General features: G+C 37.9%; 1 protein-coding gene across 3 annotated transcripts in view; it reads right to left on the reverse strand.

Moving 5' to 3' along the window:
• The window catches only part of WRN (WRN RecQ like helicase), a 156,117-nt gene that overhangs the window by 13,305 nt on the left and 122,270 nt on the right, over positions 1-20,542 (reverse strand). For all 3 annotated transcript variants that reach the window (XM_075556718.1, XM_075556716.1, XM_075556717.1), the window contains exons 28-32: positions 19,085-19,172; positions 18,763-18,875; positions 14,529-14,643; positions 7,237-7,365; positions 4,699-4,861 (exon numbers count right to left, since the gene is read on the reverse strand). In XM_075556718.1, coding sequence (XP_075412833.1) covers positions 4,699-4,861; positions 7,237-7,365; positions 14,529-14,643; positions 18,763-18,875; positions 19,085-19,172 — 608 coding nt within the window. The remainder of the gene's footprint in view (positions 1-4,698; positions 4,862-7,236; positions 7,366-14,528; positions 14,644-18,762; positions 18,876-19,084; positions 19,173-20,542) is intronic.

Raw genomic sequence — 20,542 nt, forward strand, 5'->3', positions numbered from 1 at the left:
TTTACTATTAGGCATAGACTCTCAATTCCATAAAAGAAACTTAAAATTATATAAACACGGGGGGGGTAGTAAACTAGAATACCAAAGGATTAAAAATATATTGAATTATTTTAAATATTAAGAGTCACAAGGAAAAACCTACTTAGCAAATAAGATTACATATAAATAATCATTAAAAAATGTTTACACTTTTATTTTTAGGCATTAAGATTGCATCATAATAAAATATAGAGAAGTTTTCTATTCAGAATTTGCATAATTTCAATTTAAATTACAAATTTAAAAAGAATTACATATATATATGTTTTACTTCTCTCATCATAATTCAACATTTTCTCCAGTAAGAGAGCAAATATAAGGAGACTTCAAAATACTTATAGAAAAAATTTCATTAACTTTAATTCTATTTTCTCCATGTACTTTTTGAAACCCCCCTCATGTAATACTGATTATTAAGGGAAAACAATCCAAAAGCAAAATCTCACACCAACAGATAATGTCTTATGAATTAATAATATATATTATAAAAAGAGATAAATTTAAAATATGTGGTTGTTACAATCTTCTAACTTCGTTTATTTTGGCTTGGGGGGGTGGGGGAGAAAATGCCCACTGCCATCAAGTTGATCCCAACCTACAGGGAATCGATGCAAATCTTTATTGGATCAGATAGCCTCATCCTTCTACTGCTGAGCAGCTAGTGGATCTGAACCAACAACCTTGTGGTTAGCCATCCAATACGTAACTAAAAGCTATGCAAGTTGGCTTCTAAAGTATTTAGAATAATATAGATTTTAAATATTCTAAATAATGTAAGTTTTTGGAATAATATAGAGAATAATATATTTATTCATGTATGTGAACTACCTACATATAGTGTACTGACAAAAAGATGAAATACATGTTTAAAAGTAGTCTCTTGTGTGGAGTTTCAATTTATTACCTCTGGATTGAGATTCGGTCAATGCTATACTCACTCACTGTGTGTATAAAAGTAAAGGCATGTGCTTTCAGCTAAAGTTCACTGCACCTAAAAGCCCACCGTGGAGTCCGTTCCAATGTAGGAGACAGACGAGGGCTGCCCCAATAGGTTGCTAAGAGCAAACCCTCCCAGAAGCAGACTGCCTGTCTTTCTCACAGGGAGTGGCTGTGGGGTCAACTTGCTAACCTTTCAGTTCGCAGCCAGTCAGTCACTTTGCTCCTAACTGAAAGTCTGTAATGTTTGCAAGAGGCAGCAAGGGAGAGGAAGGCTCTCACTGAGATGGACTGGCACTGGGCCTTAAGCCAAGCCACATGGGCTCAAACACAGGAACACTTGTGAGACTGGCACAGGACCGGGCAGTGGTTTGTTCTGTTCAGCTATGTTCTGTGTTCTGCTATGGGTCAGAACTGACTTGATGGCACCTAACAACAATGGTTTTCACAGCATGATTGTGTCAGGTTGAACACCTACTAAAAGGAGAATTTTTTGTGTTTTATATATTTGACCTGGCATATATTTTACCTGGATTTAATATTTTAATTTCTAAAACGATCAAACATAAGATTGAAACAATTAAGGCCAAGCATAAAGGGTACTTAAGTACAAAGATATTAAGTGGAATATACTCAAGTAAATTTTTTTCTTCAACAAGTTAGAGGTATATAAATCTAATTCCTACACCAGGAGCAGAAATTGCTTATTCCCTTTAAGTTAGCTGGCAGTACAACTTTCCCTAACAGGGGATTAAAAAAAGCCACTGTCTTCCAGTTTATTCCAACTCACAGAGACCCTCCAAGACGAAGTAGAACTGCTCCATGGAACTTCCAAGACTGTCTGTAGGAGCACAGCCTTGCCCTTTCCTCGAAGCAGCCTGCGGGGCTGGCCCACAGAGTTTTCAGTTAGCAGTTGAGCCTCGAGCATAACCACTGTGTCAGTCACCAGGGTGTGTTCACCCTTAAGCTAGTACATAGTATCTGAAGGACAATTTCAGCTCTCCGCCTCAAGGAAAGGCACTCTGCTGGCACTGTGGGATACGCAGGGGCTACCAATCACAGAGTCACGGGCTCAAATCCACCCGCAGCTCTAAGAGGCAAAAAGAAGCTGCTGCCTGCTTTTGTCAAACTGGATGGCCCAGGAAACACTGGGCATCAGAATAAACTTCAGGGCAGTGGGTTTGTTGTTGTTGTTGTTGTTGTTTGGCACCATGGGCTCTGCGGCTGGTGGTTACAGCACAGCAGCTGCTTCACAGTCAGTGTCCTTAAAGACCAACAGCCGCAGACACCCTCGGCACAGCCCCACTCCATCCTACAGGGTTGCGCTGGGTCAGAATGGACTGGACAGCCATGGAGTTTAGGCCGCAGCTTCTCGTCTATGTAATCGTTTCTCACTTGTCTTCCAAATCTGACTTCATAACTATATGATTTAGAAAGCAAATTAATAACAAGTCGATTTTTTACCACACATAATTAAGACAAAAATGATGCTAATACATGGCTGAATATTATAACCTTAAATATTCTGTTATCATCTCCCCTTGCCAACAATATAGAGTTGAGATTAAAACACCCATTTATGTCATTCAAGAGTATTTGCTCAAGAAATCTTTAGTAGATGAAATATATATATTTATTTATAATCTCCCTGAATTCTGTTATATATTTCTATAAAATATAGCTCTTGGGCTTTCCTTTACATATACCTATTTATTGGCTTTATATAGCTGTGTCTATTGACAGCCTTGCTTCTTACTAAGGTACATCATTGGTCGGTTTTCATGATGTAAAAGAGAGGCCAATGACAGCAAACATGACTCCCAAGAGAAATAAGAAAAATACACAAACCCCTTCAGAGAATACTGCCTGCCACTCAACATCTTGTTGAAAGATACATATCTTTTAAAATCCTGAGCGAAAATAAACTTATTTCAAAAATAATAGTAATTCCAGAGTATGAAAATAAGGAAGGCAACTGAGTCTTGGGTTTTCCCAAAAATCCTACTTTACTTTGCCGTGGGGAAATGGAGGTTTACAAAGCCAAAATTGATTCTACAAAGTAAGTACTGTTTTCGTTCTTCAATTCCAACTCCTAGTGAAATGCTGCTGCAGGAAGATTGAGAGACCACTAGAAGAGTTGACAAGCTTTCTTACATGACTCACATATGCTGCTGCAGGAAGATTGAGAGACCACTAGAAGAGTTGACAAGCTTTCTTACATGACTCACATATGCTGCTGCAGTAAGATTGAGAGACCACTAGAAGAGTTGACAAGCTTTCTTACATGACTCACATGTAAGTTACCTTGCTTATTTTGCCACAGCTTTACCAATGTAAAAACCGAATTTAACCAAGTCCCCCAAACACTGATTGAGTTGCACTGATAAGATCACAACTATCACAGGGATACTGTCTGAGATTGAAAACAAAGGCATTTTCTCTATAGACAGATTTGGAAAATTCAATGCCAAGCAGAAAGTCAGGGGGTGATAAAGAAGCAGAATTAGTTGTTAATGAGTTTGGCGTAACTTACCAAAAGGACCCTGCTACAGTTGAAGTCTCCCAGTCTCCTTGAGCCCCACTCCCCACTCCTGGAACACAGAGGGTCACTGCCCACACTGGCATCTGTATCCCTCCCTTCCCTTCCCTCTGCTTCCCCTGCGGATCAATGGAAGTGACAGTCATGCTCTTTCTTCAGGCTTTCAGGTAAGTCTTGCTCATGCCTGAGCATACTACTGACATGTAAGGTACCTTGTATATCTTTCTCCGATCAATTAAACACAGTATTGATTGTGCTTCCAGGAGATGGTCTTGTTTTCCCTATCTCCAAATTCTTAGTGAAAACATTAAAGTTGTTCCCAAGTGGGAAAGAATTTGAGACAATAAAAAGAAATGATTTGCACTGCAGCTTTGAAGATAAGAATTAGGTATGATCAGTGCCCTATCCTGAAATCTCAGATTTACTGGGTTATAAAGACAATCAGTTCACATTTATACATCTGAAAGGAAGAAATATTTTTTTGCTAAAATTAATTTTATTTTCTGCAAAGAATATATTCATATAAAACCTGCCTTATTATACTTCCCATTCGGTTAAGAATAACAATGGTGGGTTTTTTGTCCCCACACAATTACAAGGGAGAAACATTTGAATGTACCTCATCTTTCCTTCTATAAACCAGTGATCATAAATTAAAAACAGACAAAGAACTTTACAGGGCAAGCAAAGGGACTGTATTTCCACGAGCACCACTAAGTCCGACAGCACAGTCCTGGGCAAGGGCATGACAGCACTCTGGTCCATTCCGAGGACCTCATGGTGACTGGGCTGATCAGAAAGGCTACCCCACTGAAACAGAGAAGAAACCATAAAATGTAGGGACAGAACGTGGAGTCAGTATGCTACTGGGAATGAATATGGAGAAAATGTGTCCCTTTCAAGAGCTGAGGTAAAAGCTTGAAGAGGGATGGAAGGGCACTACTTGGGGGTGGGGTGGGGGATTGTCCTGTGAGGCTGTAAAGGATAATGACAATGTCTCAATACTAGAGAACAAGAAAGACCAATTTTCTGAAACAATCCACAGCACTACTGAGTAAGGTTTTTGTCGGAGCACACAGGGTTAATGATGTTGAAGCCAAAGTATTCATGGATTGCTTGTTTACTTCATCTGGGGATTGACAACTCAAGTCATTAAGACTGCAGATGAGGGCCTTGCTTATCACCTGAGTTGACGGGAGGGTTTCGGATAACATCGGCAATAATCTTCTGAACCTCTGGAGTCAGGCCTGCCCGCACCACATCGAGTGGGTAGCCAGCTTTCACCGCTTGGGATAAGTGCATGCCAACTGCGGTGATAGGCAGAGTCCTGGTCTCAGCGATGCTCTTCTAGAGAAACAAGAGCACAAGAACCAGTGAGCTCTCAACAGCCTTTGACACTGGACAGCACAGAGATCTAATGTCCCAAACCTTCAGCTACTAAATCTCTCACCGAAATAAATCTTCACTAAAAAATTTCACATTAAAAAGCAAAGCAAAACCCACAGTAGAGAATGCCCAACAAGATCATCCAGCTTTAACTAAGAATTCAATCTTGATCTCTAATTATATCAACTTAAAAACCTAATACAGGAAAGGAGGAGTCATTCCATATCATACATTTTGAGAATACAGTAAAGAATCTAAAATTTTAAATACTTCAAATAATATATGGTGTTTGTTTATATAAATTCCTAAAAGCACACATCCTAATGCTTAGTAATAACAGTGCATTTATAATGAATTTTTGAGAATTTTTTACTGTTTAAAATTGGATTGCTCCATAAAATAAGTACAAGAGTTGCCATCCTTTTTCTACTATTGAACTTAAAATGAATTATATTAAGTTTTAAGGATCAAACCAAAATCATTTACTGCTATGTTGATTCCGAAGGACAGTGTTAAATATTTACAAATCTCTTTAAAACAAACGTGATTCCAAATACATTTAAGACATGTAAAAATAAAATGTATTTTTTAAGCATTCAGAAAGTCTAATCACTCGGCACTAAGTGATTTCAGGATACTCTCTTTCAATATATTTTGAAAGTCTGAATTTGGACTGTATTCTCATGAATGCAGACACATTCCCAGAAAAGGGATTTAAAGCAACACTTTCATTAAATATCTCCCCCCTCTCTGCTAGGGTGCACCATGTGTGCATAATATCAGGGTTATTTGATACAGGGCATCAAATTACCTAAAGCTAATTGTATTATTGCACCTGATTAATTAGTCCTTAGGCATGTTTAATTTGTGGTTAACTAGCAAGACCCTCTCAAATTCCTGGGAGATGCAGCTAATTACACCCTCACATTACACACGAAATAGAACTAAATAACAGCAAAAGACATACATGAAGATATATCACTCTTTATTCCCTTCACTATAAAAATGCATATTATACATGAAGCTATCACGTCACGACTGCTTGAATGCACTTTATCAAATAAAACTCCTACAATCAAATTTCTCAGTAACTGAAAGCTCAATTGTACATCTACACATGGCCAAATTGTGCATAGACAGGCAGCACACTTAACACATAATATGAAGTCACAATTTCCTAAAAGTTTGAATTAAAAATTCCTATTTACAGGCATTTTATTTGAAAATTAATCCATAGGAATGAAGGATTGGTTTTCTTAATATATGTCTTTTGTATTTTTAATCAGAGAACTTGACCATCAAAATTAAAATACTTATTAGGATATAACGACAAGCTAAAAACTATCCACCCACATTGGACCTTAACCAGAAGAAAAAGTATTTATGTAGCTTCGAGGATGGCGACCGAGAATAAGAAAAGCAGGTTTCGATCTAGCCTGTTTGAAATCAATGCAATGTCAGAAGGGACGGAATTCAAGTAAATTAAACTTAGCCAGAAGCTCCATCCTGCCAATATTTCAATAAGATATATTCTCCCTTTTGTATACAAGGGGGAGGGGATCAAGACTCAAGGATTTATGCTACACAACAGGAAGGATTAACTGTGGCCATTTTTAGTAACTATTATTTTTTTTCTCCAAGGGGCATTAACCCCACCAAATCCACCGTGTGGTGCAGATCCCCACACATAACCACCCTATGGAGCAGAGACTTACAATCTGTATGGAAGCACACTCATAATCTTCCTCAAGAGCAACGGATGGATTTAAACCACCAGTAGTTAAAAATAAACTGAACAGTATATAGAAGAGAGAGAAAGTTTTCTTTTAACTTATTTCTAGTTTCTTAGATGATTTTCCAGTGGGAAGCTATGCTTTCTACATAATCAAGAATACAAAAATATGTACACATACACATTTATATGTTTGATTTACAAACTCTTCTGCATCTTTCTTGGTTTTTTTCCTTACTTAACAATGTATTGTGAAGACTGTTTATTAGTACACATACTAATTGTCTGTTAACTACTATTTACTCTTCAAGTCTGAAAACATGGCCACCACAGTATCTCTGACCTATAAATGTGCTTGTCAGTACTACGGTAACGGCTTCTGTAAGAGAATCATGATTAAACTATATTTGAAGCTGCTTATTAAACTGACAAAGCTAGATTTAACAGAAAGAGAAAATGATACTGTGATGTAAAATTAAAGATAAAATGACATTTTAAGGTTAGAAGAAATTAATCTCCAGTCATACTTTTGAAATTGATAAGTCGATAAAACACAAGTTTAGACAAACTAAAAAATTTCATCGAACTTTAAAGTACAACTTACCAGAGACATCTTCTTTTCTTCAAATAATGAGTAAGTGATAGCTGCAGACGGGGAAAGCGTGAACCCTGCATTTGTCCTCACCTCATTCTTCCGTCCTTCTTGAGGTTTTGAGCTTGGAAAAATGTCTATCTATAAAAATTTAAGTATAGCACAAATGACCAATATTGACAATATAATAATCTATGAGGAGTTGTCAAAAAATGGGAAAATTCCATGTTCCTTTTTTTTTCATGAGCTTTTTGAGGCTCCTTTGTATATAACATCAATATGGACATAACATCAATAACATCAAAATCTCTTTAAAACAAATGAGATTCCAAATACATTATAATAAATGTATCCAAATACTATACACTACAATAGTATAGAGTACATATCATGAGCCATTAGAAAAAATTCAACATAAAAAATCTCTAAATATTTTCTTTATAGTGAAGAGATTAAAAAAGAATTTTTTAAAACTATATAGTGGTACTTTTAAAGTTTTTGGAAAATGGAATGAAAATATCATGGAGTTTTTCCATAGACTTTTTGAAGCTCCCCTCACCTGGAGTCAAGGGCAGTTCCAGGATGGAAGACGTAAATGGTTAATATTTGTGACACCAAACATGCTTTTAGAGTGAGGAAGTCACAGCCTTCCCTTGAAGCCACTGGTTCTGAACCTTCCTCAGGCCGTGACCCTTTCATACAGTTCCTCATGTTGTGGTGACCCCCAACCATAAAATTATTTTCGTTGCTACTGCATCACTGTAATTTTGCTACTGTTATGAATCAGGCAACCCCAGTGAAAGGGTACCCCCAAAGGGGTCGCGACCCACAGGTTGAGAATGGCTGCTTTAAGTATTCAGAGAAAATTTAAAAATGAACTATTATAATGTGAATCAAGCACGGTATCTGCCTCTGTAAAGTAATTCCCTGAAAGAATTGCTATCCAAATTTAGGCAATATAACAATAAATTCTGCTAATGCATAAGGAGAGATAGTATAACTGAATATATATAGTTGAAAAAGACATATGCAAACTGAAACTCCAAACTTGAAGCATTAGGTAAAATTTGAAATACGGTTCTTTTCTTAAGTGAAATTCAAAAGACTAAAAGATTAAGACTAATGAAAATATATTTTAAAATAAGCACAACAAAATGTATAGAGACCAAGTAATCCTTTTCAAATACACATGAGTAAAGAATCTCATCTCCAAATTGCCTTGAGAGTAGCTGGGAGTTTCAAACTGTTGACCTTGCAGTTACCAGACCAATGCATAACCTCTAAGCCCTCCCAAATTTCCAAGAGAAAACATTTTTCTAGATAAATTGAAATAGTCTTTCCATGTGACATCTTACCATTTTCAAATTATGGCTGTAGTTTTCTAGAAATGCCTACAAGCAACCTCTGACCCAAATTTCCCAGGATTACAGTGTAGTCTATATAAAGTGAGGCAATAATAAGATATCCCTAAAGTGAAATCTTAAAAACGTGAATTCAGTACAGATCTGGGGAAAGAGCTTACTGAAAAAATCATGAGATCTAGAAATGTGTGACTAAATAGCTTGTAAACATCCCCAACAATCAGCAAAGCAATCTGAGAGTAATAATCTCCGGAAAGTGGGTTAGAATGTGATTTTACTATGCAAAAGCCTAAATGATTTCATGATATCCTGGTCTAGATAAAAGACTATTTGAACAGAAAATAGTCAGTTAGGGAAATATTTGATGGAAAAGTCAGAAGGACAAATGCATGATGCATATCCAAGCACTATTCAGATTGAAAAATCTTGACTGACTAGATTTAAACATTACAGTCTCCTTGGCAAGGAGAACTATATAATGGATGAGAAATCTCTCCATTTATCTTTCTTGCAGAGATACTACTGAAGATGATCAGAGTTTCCCAGACTTGCTAAACAACTTTCTCAACAACTTTTCTATAGAAGAGAATGCACCGACTGGGCTAAGTGCAACTTTTCTTTTTTAAAATCATTTTATTGGGAGTTCATGCAACTCTTATCTCAAGCCATACATCCAACCATTGTGTCAAGCACATCTGTACATTTGTTGCCATCATTATTCTCAAAACATTTGCTTTCTGCTTGACCCCTTGGTATCAGCTGATTTTTCCCCTCCATCCTCGCTCCCCCTTTCCTCATGAACCCTTGATAATTTATAAATCATTATTATTTTGTCATATCTTACCCACTCCCTTCACCCACTTTTATGTTGTCCATCCCCCAAGGAGGAGGCCATATGCAGATCCTTCCACCCCACCCTCCCTCCACCCTCCCAGTATTGCCATTCTCAGCACTGGTCCTGAAGGGATCATCTGTCCTGGAATCCCTGCATTTCCAGTTCCTATCTGTACCAGTGTATCTCCTTTGGTATAGCTGAATTTTTAAGGTAGAATTGGGATCATGATAGTGTGGGGGAGGAAGCATTAAAAGAACTAGAGGAAAGTTGTATGTTTCATCGTTGCCACACTGCATCCTGACTGGCTCGTCTCCTCCCTAGCGACCCTTCTGTAAAGGGATATCCAGTTGCCAACAGATGGGTCTTGGGTCCCCAATCTGTACGCCCCCTCATTCACAATGATTTGATTTTTTGTTCAATGTCTGATGCCTGATCCCTTCAACACCTCATGATTACACAGGATGGTGTGCTTCTTCCATGTGGGCCTTGTTGCTTCTTAGCTAGATGACCATTTGTTTACCTTCAAGCCTTTAAGACCCCAGACTCTATATCTTTTGATAGTTGGGTACCACATTTGCTTATGCACCCATTTGTTTTTGGCGATCGTATTGGGAAGGTGAGCACACAATGATAGAATCTTTTGTTCTTTGAGGCCTGATAACTGATTTCTTCAGCACATCGTGGTCACACGGGCTGGTGTGCTTCTTCCATGTGGGCTTTGTTGCTTCTGAGCTAGATGGCTTCTTGTTTACCTGCAAGTCTTTAAGACCCTAGACCAGGGGTACTCAAACTTTTTAAACAGGGGCCAGTTCACTGTCCCTCAGACCCGTTGGAGGGTTGGATTATAGTTTTAAAAAAAAACTATGAACAAATTCCTATACACACTGCACATACCTTATTTTAAAGTAAGAAAACAAACAGGACGAAAACACCTGGTGGGCTGGATAAATGTCCTTGGTAAGCTACATGTGGCCCACAGGTCATGGTTTTAGGATGCCTGCCCTAAACGCTATATCATTTGATAGCCGGGTTCCATCAACTTTGTTCACCACATTTGCTTATGCACCCGCTTTGTCTTCAGCAATCCTGTCCAAGTGAGCATCATGGAATGCCAATTTAATAGAACAAAGTGTTTTTGCATTGAGGGAGTACTTGAGTGGAGACCCAATGTCCTTCTGCTACCTTAATACTAAACCTATAAATAGATGCACATAGATCTACTTCCCCATTCTCATATATAAATATATTTACATATGTACATGCCTTTATTTAGACTTCTTTAAGTGCCCCTTTGCCTCCTCACTCTTTCCTCTATTTCCTTTGACTTTCCTCTTGTCCTACTATCATGTTCAGCCTTCAATTGAGTTTCAATAATACCTCTCCGTTACACCCTCCTCACCACTGATTTGGATCGCTTGTTGTTCCCTTGTCCCTGGGTTTGTTAACACCACTTCCTTTCCCCCTACCTCCCCCTCTCCCATGTCCTCCCAGAACCATTGGTCCCATTGTTTTCTCCTTCAGACTGTTTATCCAGCCTATCTTATTTAGACAGACCTTCGGAGGTAATATAACATGCACAAAAACAAGACAGAGCAAAACATAGCAACAAAAGAAAATAAAACAACAACAAAAAGCAAATGAAACAGCAACAATAACAAAGAAAAGCCTGTAATTAGTTCAAGGACTGTTTGTTGGCCTTTAGGAGTATTTTCCAGAATCATCTGATAGGGTGGTAAGCCCTGGCCCCAAAATCTATTTTTGGTATTCCCTGGGGACTTCATTGCTCTGTTCCTCTTGGTGTTCTATTGCACGCCCTTAGTGTTTCGCCTCGGTGTGGTAGGATCATATCGGGCACAATTCCCACACTGTCTCTAGTGTTGTCCCCTGTAGGGCTATGGGTCAGTGAGGGATGTGATATCTCATAGTGGGGCCAGCCATATGGTCTTCTTTGTGGATTGGCTGCTCTGAGTGGGAATATCATCCTCAAGGCTTGGTGGCTCAAGTGTAACTTTCCTGTTCAATTCTTCACCATAATTCTTTATATTTATATACACATATGTGCATTCATAAAATCAGGTTCACAAAAATAGATTATACAAGTTGACCCCAAAAGAGAAGTATTCTTTAGGAGACAACATCATCTTATAAGGATGATGACTAAAGGTCCATCCTGGCCCGTGGCAAATGGCACCAGTCTGAGCAACTAGCTAGGTCGGTTTCCCCAGAAACACCTATTCTGTCTAGATGCCTACCCTCTGAAAATTGTAATATGCAGCTATTCTGAAGTTTTAAGTTTAAAAAGAAATGACACATGTAACACCTGGTTTAGTTCTGAGACAATTCTATGAGGGGGCTTCAATAAGTATGTGAAAAACATCCGTTTTTAAAAAAATTAATGGAATGTTTCAGGAACCTCTTTGAAGACCGCTTGTATGTTAAGAACACCAGATCTCTATCTTTAGGGTTACTTGATTACAATTGTCTACGGTCATTACACAATTTCATTTCAACTTGATAACTAAAATGAAGGGGTGGAGTCTAGCCTGTCAATCAGGTCAAAGCCTCTCTTCCTCCCTGGAGGCAGGACAGACTCTGCTACACATTCACTTTGAAGAGACACATGTAGCCAGGCTGATGACAACCAGAGCCTGGAGATGCATCCACCACCATTTGGATCCACAGGACTTCCTACCCACTGACCTGTGATCTTCCTGAATTTGGCATAATTGCATGTGCTGCGTAAGTCAAAGAGGAATTTATGGGCTAATATCGGACTTATGGACTTGATCTGGAGAGGGCTGGGAAGTTTTCTTAATAGCCAATTGTCCTTTGATACACACGAGTGTCTCTGGATTTGTTTCTCTAGTCTACCCAGACTAACACAGTCTTTTTCATCGACAGGAGTGTATAACAGGCTCTTCTTCTATATGCTTTATGATGTCTCAGAAAAACATGCCTGGTAAATATATTTTATTGCTTTATAATTCAAGTAATAATTCAAATAATGCAAATAATTCAAGTTCTAAAATTAGGTAACATATGACATGGAATATGCCAAGCAGAAATATATATATTCCTCATCAATAATAGTTTTTAATTAAAATCCCAAAATGACAACTATGAGAAAAAAACTACTAACTGTCTTTTTCAAAGAAAAGCTCATAAATATTCTTCCTCATGTACCTATTACAGTCTCATCTAACAGACAGCAATGATAAATAACCTTATCAAGATGATACCAGTATTATTACTCAAGGCAATGGGCACTTCCTTAATCTTATAAATTTGCTTGTTACAGGTTTTATAATGCCAGCATTATATATTTATGCATTATGGTTCTAATCTATCTTTCATGTTTGGTTAAAAAGACTGATCTCTTTTTATATACTTTGTTAAGTAGCTGCCAACTACTATTCATCTTTGGTGGCAGGGGACACTAAAAATATTATCATTTTCATAAAATGTACTTATATTAAATTATTTTAATATGTTTTCCCTAAATGGCCATCTTAAATGGATTTAACACTCATATGCTTATATTTGTAACTTCTGACTTATATTATGACAATATTTTTGCTTCAATTCAAAATTTTAAGCAAATCCAAAAACAAAGTTATGAGTAATAAATAACACATTAAAGTGCATTCATTTCTTTCTTTAATAAATGGCTTCAATTTCCCAAATAGCCCAGGCATAGTTCTGAACAATACAAATCAGCAGTCATTTTCTCCATGCAGACAGGTCAAAAGGCCTTATCCCTTCACCTGGCATCATTTAGTGTTTGCTCTTTTTAAATGTCCTTTTCTGAAGGGGTTGGAGTTAGAAAGGGCAATTTTCACTATTAAAACATTCCACCGCTTCATAAAAGACAATACTACTAGCAAATGCCTTAAGAAAGGATTCTTACTCACTTCCTGCTGGCAGGTATGGTATTCTTTATCAAATGATTATGACATTATCCTTTTCATTTCCCCAAATATCCCAAATGAAACATAAGAAAATTTCATGTGGTATCATGTATGAATATGAAAAGAAAATTCTCCCAAAGGCATTTTATACCTAAAGAGAATACTACATATAAAGTGCAAAAGAGTTTTCTATTAGAGTTGAAAAATATTTTTTCTACTATGACATCCAAATGGGTCTTCCCAAATTTCCAAGATCACTTAGTAGTAGAACATGATCTTCATACTAATGAAAATATTGCTAACTCTTCTTACTTTTAATAAGTATCCATTGCCTTTTATCTTTCTCCCTCCAGCCCTTGTTTCCTTTTATGGGTGAGAAAGCATGTTTACTATTGTGAAGATGAGGAAATGGAGACGCTAAGAGTAAAGAATGCATGCAGGCTCATCTAGCAAAGCGTGGCAGCATGAAGAATGTGATTCCCTGACTCTGGTCCACCAGCTGCCCACTCCCTCAGCTGCCGCCTGTCTCACTTCCTCTGATGGAACAGCTAGCATAGAGATTGCATGTGGAATCAAAAACCAAGACAAACAACCCTTGGGCACACAGTCACGTAGGGCAAAGTGGGAATAAAAGGAAGTGAAGAAACAAACACTGCTAAGCTTGATGAGAGTGACATAAACCTAACATCAAAAGACAACACGACTGGAAGGCAAGAGTAGCTGGGGAATACATCAAACATGAGCAAAGCAAAGTGGCTGAGACTTTTACCAGCTGACACTAAGTACAAATTTGCAGCATTCCATTCTACAGATCATCCTGGAAAGTGAAAGCTAGAGTTTCTCACTCTGAACTATGGGAAAGGGGGGGGGGGGGGAATCGCTTCAAAAAGTATGTGGGGGGAAAATCCATTTTAAAAATTCTGTTTTGTTCACCACCAACTTTTTGAAGCCCGTTGTACAGTACTTATTTAAGTACTATACAAACAAGAAGACATGGGCTGCCTGGACAATAAGTTTAGTAGAAGCTTAAAATTTAGGAAGCCAACAAGTCTTTACTAACTGATTTACTATGGAAATACTCTACACCCATTTCCCAGGTATCTAATAGGAAAGGCAAATAAAAGGAGAAGATGTTGCTTTTGAGGCTGCTTTTGAAATGATGAAAACATGCATATTCTACTGCAAACCACAATCACTTACCTGAAGACTATTTTCTTGGCAGAATTGTGTGATGACTTCCAACAGAGTGGTCAACATAGTAGCTTTCCCTTCAGAAATGCCATCTATCTTTTTCAAATTTTCAATTGTAGTAGGTCTGTGGTTAAAATATATATACATGAAAATCCTGAAGCATTATCACTCTAGCAACATTGGATATATTCTGATTCTTGTTAAATGTATATTTTTATAAAATTTCTATATAGTTAATTTCATTTTTTTAAAAAACAAAACCAATGTCAAATACAAGTTAATCCTACTTTATAATTTCTTTACTTTCCACCATTTCAAAGTTTTCTGTTTTAGAAATTTAACAATAAAGACAAAGTCACCATCAGCACTGTAAAATGATAGTAGTTGGAGAAGAGCTCAATGTTAGAAAGAAGTAGGCTAATCTGCTACCCTACTACTGATATTACAGTTGTTATATTTTTACAGACATGACAAGGTAAACTATTAGGCTCCAGAAAGATGTTTACTTGTGTTTCATTGACTATTTAAAGGTATTCGAGGATATTGGTCATAACAAATTATGGATACCCTTAAGAATGGGAACTCCAGAACATTTCACTGTGGTCATGGTGAATCTGCACATGGATCAAGAAACAGCTGGGTGAATAGAATATGGGAGAGCTACGTAGTTTAAAATCAGGAGGTGTGTGTGTCAGAGTTGTATCTTTTCACCATCCTTATTCAATCTGTATGGTAAGCAAATTATCAGAGAAGCTGGATTACACAGGATTGGAGGAAGGCTTATTAACAACCTTTTATAAGCAGATGCCACAATCTTGCTTGCTGAAAGTGAGGACTTGAAGCACTTGCTGATGAAGATCAAGGATTGCAGCCCTCACTATGTATTACAACTCAGTGTCACAAAGATTGAAATCCTAGCCCAACAGGTAACATCATGATAAATGGAGAAAAGCTTAAAGTTGTTAAGAATTTCATTTCCTTGGATCCACAATCAGTGCCCATGAAAGCAGCAGTCAAGAGATCAAAAGATGTCTTGCATTAGGTAAATCTGCTGCACAAGACCTCATTAGGGTGTTGAAAATCAAAGATGCTTCTTTAAGAACTGAGGTGAGCCCAGGGGCAAGCCATGGTATTTTCAATTGCCTCATATGCATGTGAAAGCTGGGCACTGAATAAAGAAGACTGAAGAAAAACTGATGCATTCAACTATGGTGCTGGCGAAGAATGGACTACCAAAAGAACAAAAAGATCTGTCTTGGAAGAAAGACAACCAGAAAGCTCTTTCCAAGCAAGGAGGCGAGGCCTCAGCTCAAGCCCTTTGGACAAGTTGTCAGGAGAGATCATTTCCTAGAGCCTAGAGAAGGACAGTGTGCTGGTAAAGCGGAGGGGCAGTGAAAAGGAGGAAAGCTCTCCATGAGATGGATGACACATTGGCTACAACAATGCACTCACACAATTGTGAAGATGGGGCAGGACCAGGGGTGTTTAGTTCTGTCCTACGCATCAGAATCGATTTGGTGGCATTTAACAACAATCAACGTCACAAACCGAGGACAACTAAGAGTCTAGGGAATTCTTATTCTCGTTCAATATTTTCTTCCACAAAGTTGTTTTACTAATATAGTAAACTTTGCAACTGCTATAGACTTTTAGCTGAATATTTCCTAACGTGTATAATATCTAAGACAATGAACACTGTCTTCTTTTTGAAATTCAGCCAATATAATGACTAGATTTTTTTCCTTTCAATATTTTCTCTAAATGGTAAAGGTCAGCCCAAGTATATTTATTTTTAATAGTCTATTTATTGGCTATAAGTAGTAGATAATAATCATTAGGTAATTCTAAATTTATCTCTGGGATAAAATTTAGTGATAGCTACCATTTTTAAAAAGGAAACATAAAGTTGAATATTATTACCAAACTACTATTTTTTAAAAGTAATTTCTTTAATAGATAGTATAACAACAAATGTATATCATTAACAATAACAAACTATAATTTAAGCATTGTTTTTGCTAAGTGCCATAGAGGCAATACATCCAAAAGTCCTTTATGAATTCAAGGGAGGAACTGCTTTAGATAAGGCCGTGCAAGATTTCATAAAGTATTAAAAAGAAAAAACTAGATCTCTATGGAGTACATAAAACAATTTTGGAGTAATTCAAGAAATACTACACATTATTCTGTAAATAAGTATGCATCTTCAATAAATGGTAAATAAATCAAAGTAAAATAAATGACTCAAAATTTCATGACTGAGATGGAAACGTAAGTTTAAGTCCATAAATTCCAGACTAAAGAAGTGAGCACAGGGGAAATCATTTAAGTAGTGTCACAACATAAAACCGATTAACTTATAGCTCTTTTAAACCAAAATCAAAACCAGTTTCCATTCAGGGAATTCCAACTGATGGTACCATTGGTGCATTAGAGCAGACTGTGCTCCGGTGGCTGTGCTCATTAAGAAGCAGATTGCCAGGCATGACTTTCTTTTTTTAATTGTTTTATTAGGGGTTCATACAACTCTTATCACAATCCATACATACATCAATTGTGTAAAACGCATCTGTATATTCATTGCCCTCATCATTCTCAAAACATTTGCTCTCCACTTAAGCCCCTGACATCAGGTCCTCATCTTTTCCCCTCCCTCCCCACTATTCCCTCCCTCATGAGCCCTTGGTAGTTTATAAATTATCATTTTGTCATATCTTGCCCTGTCTAAAGTCTCCCTTCACCCACTTTTCTGTTGTCCGTCTCCCAGGGAGGAGGTCACATGTAGATCTTTGTAATCGGTTCCCTCTTTCCAACCCACTCTCCCTCTACCTTCCCAGTATCACCACCCATACCACTGGTCCTGAAGGGATCATCTACCCTAGATTCCCTGTGTTTACAGTTCCTATCTGTACCAGTGTACATCCTCTGGTCTAGCCAGACTTGCAAGGTAGAATTGGGATCATGACAGTGGGGGGGCGGGGGGGGGGGAAGCAGGAGGGTGAAGCATTCAGGAACTAGAGGAAAGTTGTATGTTTCATCGCTGGTACATCGCACCTTGACTGGCTTGTCTCCTCCCCTAGACTCCTCTGCAAGGGGATCTCCAGTGGCTGACAAATGGGCTTTGGGTCTCCACTCTGCACTCTGCCCCCCATTCACTATGGTAAGATTTTTTTGTTGTTGTTGTTCTGATGATACTTTATACCTGATCCCTTCAACACCTCATGATCACACAGGCTGGTGTGCTTCTTCTATGTGGGCTTTGTTGCTTCTGAGCTAGATGGTTGCTTGTTTACCTTCAAGCCCTTCAGACCCCAGACACTACACCTTTTGGTAGCCGGGCACCATCAGTTTTCTTCACTACATTTGCTTATGCACCCGCTTTGTCTTCAGCGGTTGTGTCGGGAAGGTGAGCATCATAGAATGCCAACTTAATAGAAGAAAGTATTCTTGCATTGAGGGAGTACTTGAGTGTAGGCCCAATGCCCTCTGCTACCTTAATACTAAACCTATAAATATATGCACATAGATCTATTCCCCATCCTCATATATAAATATATTTGCATATGTACATGTCTTTATCTAGACCTCTATAAATGTCCTTTCATGTCACCTCTTAGTGGTTTTCAACCACTAACCCTTTGCTTAGTAGTTGAGTATTGAACTGTCTGCACCACTCAGACTCCTTGCTATTCAAACATTAAATGAAATTAGGAGACTGGGGTGGGGGGGAAGAATACTTAGGAGGCTTTTGCAGTCACCCAAGAGTGAAAGATCAGAACTAAAACGGAGTGTCTAGGCAGAGGGAAGAAGTCACAGATACACAAGGAACACCAAAATAAAAAGGTCCGACAGTTTGAAGAAAAGAGGTCTATGTTAAAGAACGGAAGTGATATCAGAGGTTTGAATGTTTGTAACAAGAGACATGGGAGTAAGATTAACAAAAATAAGTCATTCAAAAATAAGAGTTAGTACTTGGATAAAGTGTGTGCATTGAAGAGAGATGGAAAATGAGTTCAATTTTTTATATTCTGAGTTAGATCACTGAAAACATAGTTGGTTTTCATTCATGTAGAAACACGAAGTTAACTGATCCACAGAGATGGTGGGCCAAGAATGAGGAATTTGGAAGTAAGTCATAGATATGATAGTTGAAGTTATGGTCTGGTCTTATATAATGACATTTTACAAATCTATTATGCTAGAACAAAGTAAATCATCATATATATTCAGAGAAATTGTTTACCTAATTTTGGCCATATCCAGTAGTATCTTATTTGTTGCCAGAACAGCCGGAGGAATATCCATTTTATTGGACTGTTTCTGCCTGGCTTCTACCAATTTGCCATATAACATTGTCTGAAGAAAAAAACAAATAAACAACTCAACACTGTTCATAATGTACAAAGAAAAATCTAGTCTCATTTTAGTACTTCACTCTCCCTTAAATAGGGGGGGGGGGTAAAAAAAACCCCAAAATCTCAGATTCTTAGATGTAGTAATTTTTAAACTACGGACAAGAGAATCTTAAGCATGAACAGAACCCTAACATTTTTATAAAGCCTTACCTGAATTTCTCGTTCTCTGGCTGAAACAACAGGTTCCAAGGACTTGCAAAATATAGGAAGGCATTTTCTGGGGGATGGCACCATGGTACTAACAAATTTAAAGGAAAATAAAGAATTAAAGAAAATTCTCTTTATCCTGGCTGACTTTTCATTTCACCTCCAACTAAACAATATATTTCCAAGTCAATATATCTTTTCTGCACAATACCAGTAAGGCGGACAGATTTTGAATACTTTGGATCAAGCACACACATTAGAATGTAAAGTTAATAGAGTTCATCACAAAACTGAAAAATAATTTTTGTCCCATCCCCTTCCTAAACCAAATGCTTTGCGGGGGAAAAAGACTCTTCAACCATAATGAGGAAAAATAACTCAAAAATAAACAAATAAAAGGGCTATCTGATCTCTAATGATACAATCTGTAAGACCAGTAATTTTTGTTGAGTGAAAGACAGCAAAGGAATAATATTATTCAAATTTCTTCTACAATAAATGAAAATCTGACCAAAAAAGTAATTTTGCTTCTGACTCTGGATTACAAATTTAAAAACAAAATTATGTGGCAAGTGCTAGTCACCAAACTGGATAAAACTCTAATTACAAATGAGAAAAGTTATGAAACTTAAACTGCATCCAAAGCTAAAAATATCTAGTGTATGCCAATGTATAGAGACCAAAGTTTATAGCAGTTTCCAGAGGAGTCACTGAGAGATGCAAAAGGCTGGATTCTCAAGTTCACCCACAGAGACACCATGGTAGACAGGCCTGGTGATCGACTTCCAAAAAACTAGCCACTTAGAACCCAGCAAGTGCACTTCTACTTGAACACATGCAGGGCCTCTGTGACTTGGAGTCATGCTGATGCCTACAGCTATTATAGGGACGGAAGGGAGGAGAAAGATATCTGAGCTTCTCTCAGGGTGATAGGAAAATTTAGAAACAAATTACAGAGATGGATAAACAACAGTAAGCATCAATAATGTTACTGATGCTACATATGAAGGAAGATTGAAATTTCAAACACATAAATTTATGAGTTTTTCAAATGACAGTGTATGGCCAGATCAATACCAGGCCGGTTCTAGCAGCAAGTGACCTTGAATCTCCCCCACCCATGCGAAGCTGACCAGAGCTAGCTGAAACAACTAAGAAGTGACCTTGAATCTCCTACACACGCCTGCAGAGCTGACCAGAGCTGGCTAATGGCCTGCTATATTCTCGACCCGCTGCTCTGCACCCGGCACGGCCCTTTTGGCTCAGTGCCCTCACCCAGCATGGCCCATTTGGTTCAGTGCCCACTTTGTTCTCAGCCCGCCGCTCTGCACCCAACACGAATACACCCGGAACCAGGAAGCTACCTTACATTCCAGAAACCTAGACATACCTGTATCTCCCAATCCCTCACTACTTTACCTTATATTGACTCTAGACAGCTCAGTCACATGTTCCCTGGCC

This window comes from Tenrec ecaudatus, chromosome 8, assembly GCF_050624435.1.
Source record: "Tenrec ecaudatus isolate mTenEca1 chromosome 8, mTenEca1.hap1, whole genome shotgun sequence".
NCBI classification, from domain to species: domain Eukaryota; kingdom Metazoa; phylum Chordata; class Mammalia; order Afrosoricida; family Tenrecidae; genus Tenrec; species Tenrec ecaudatus.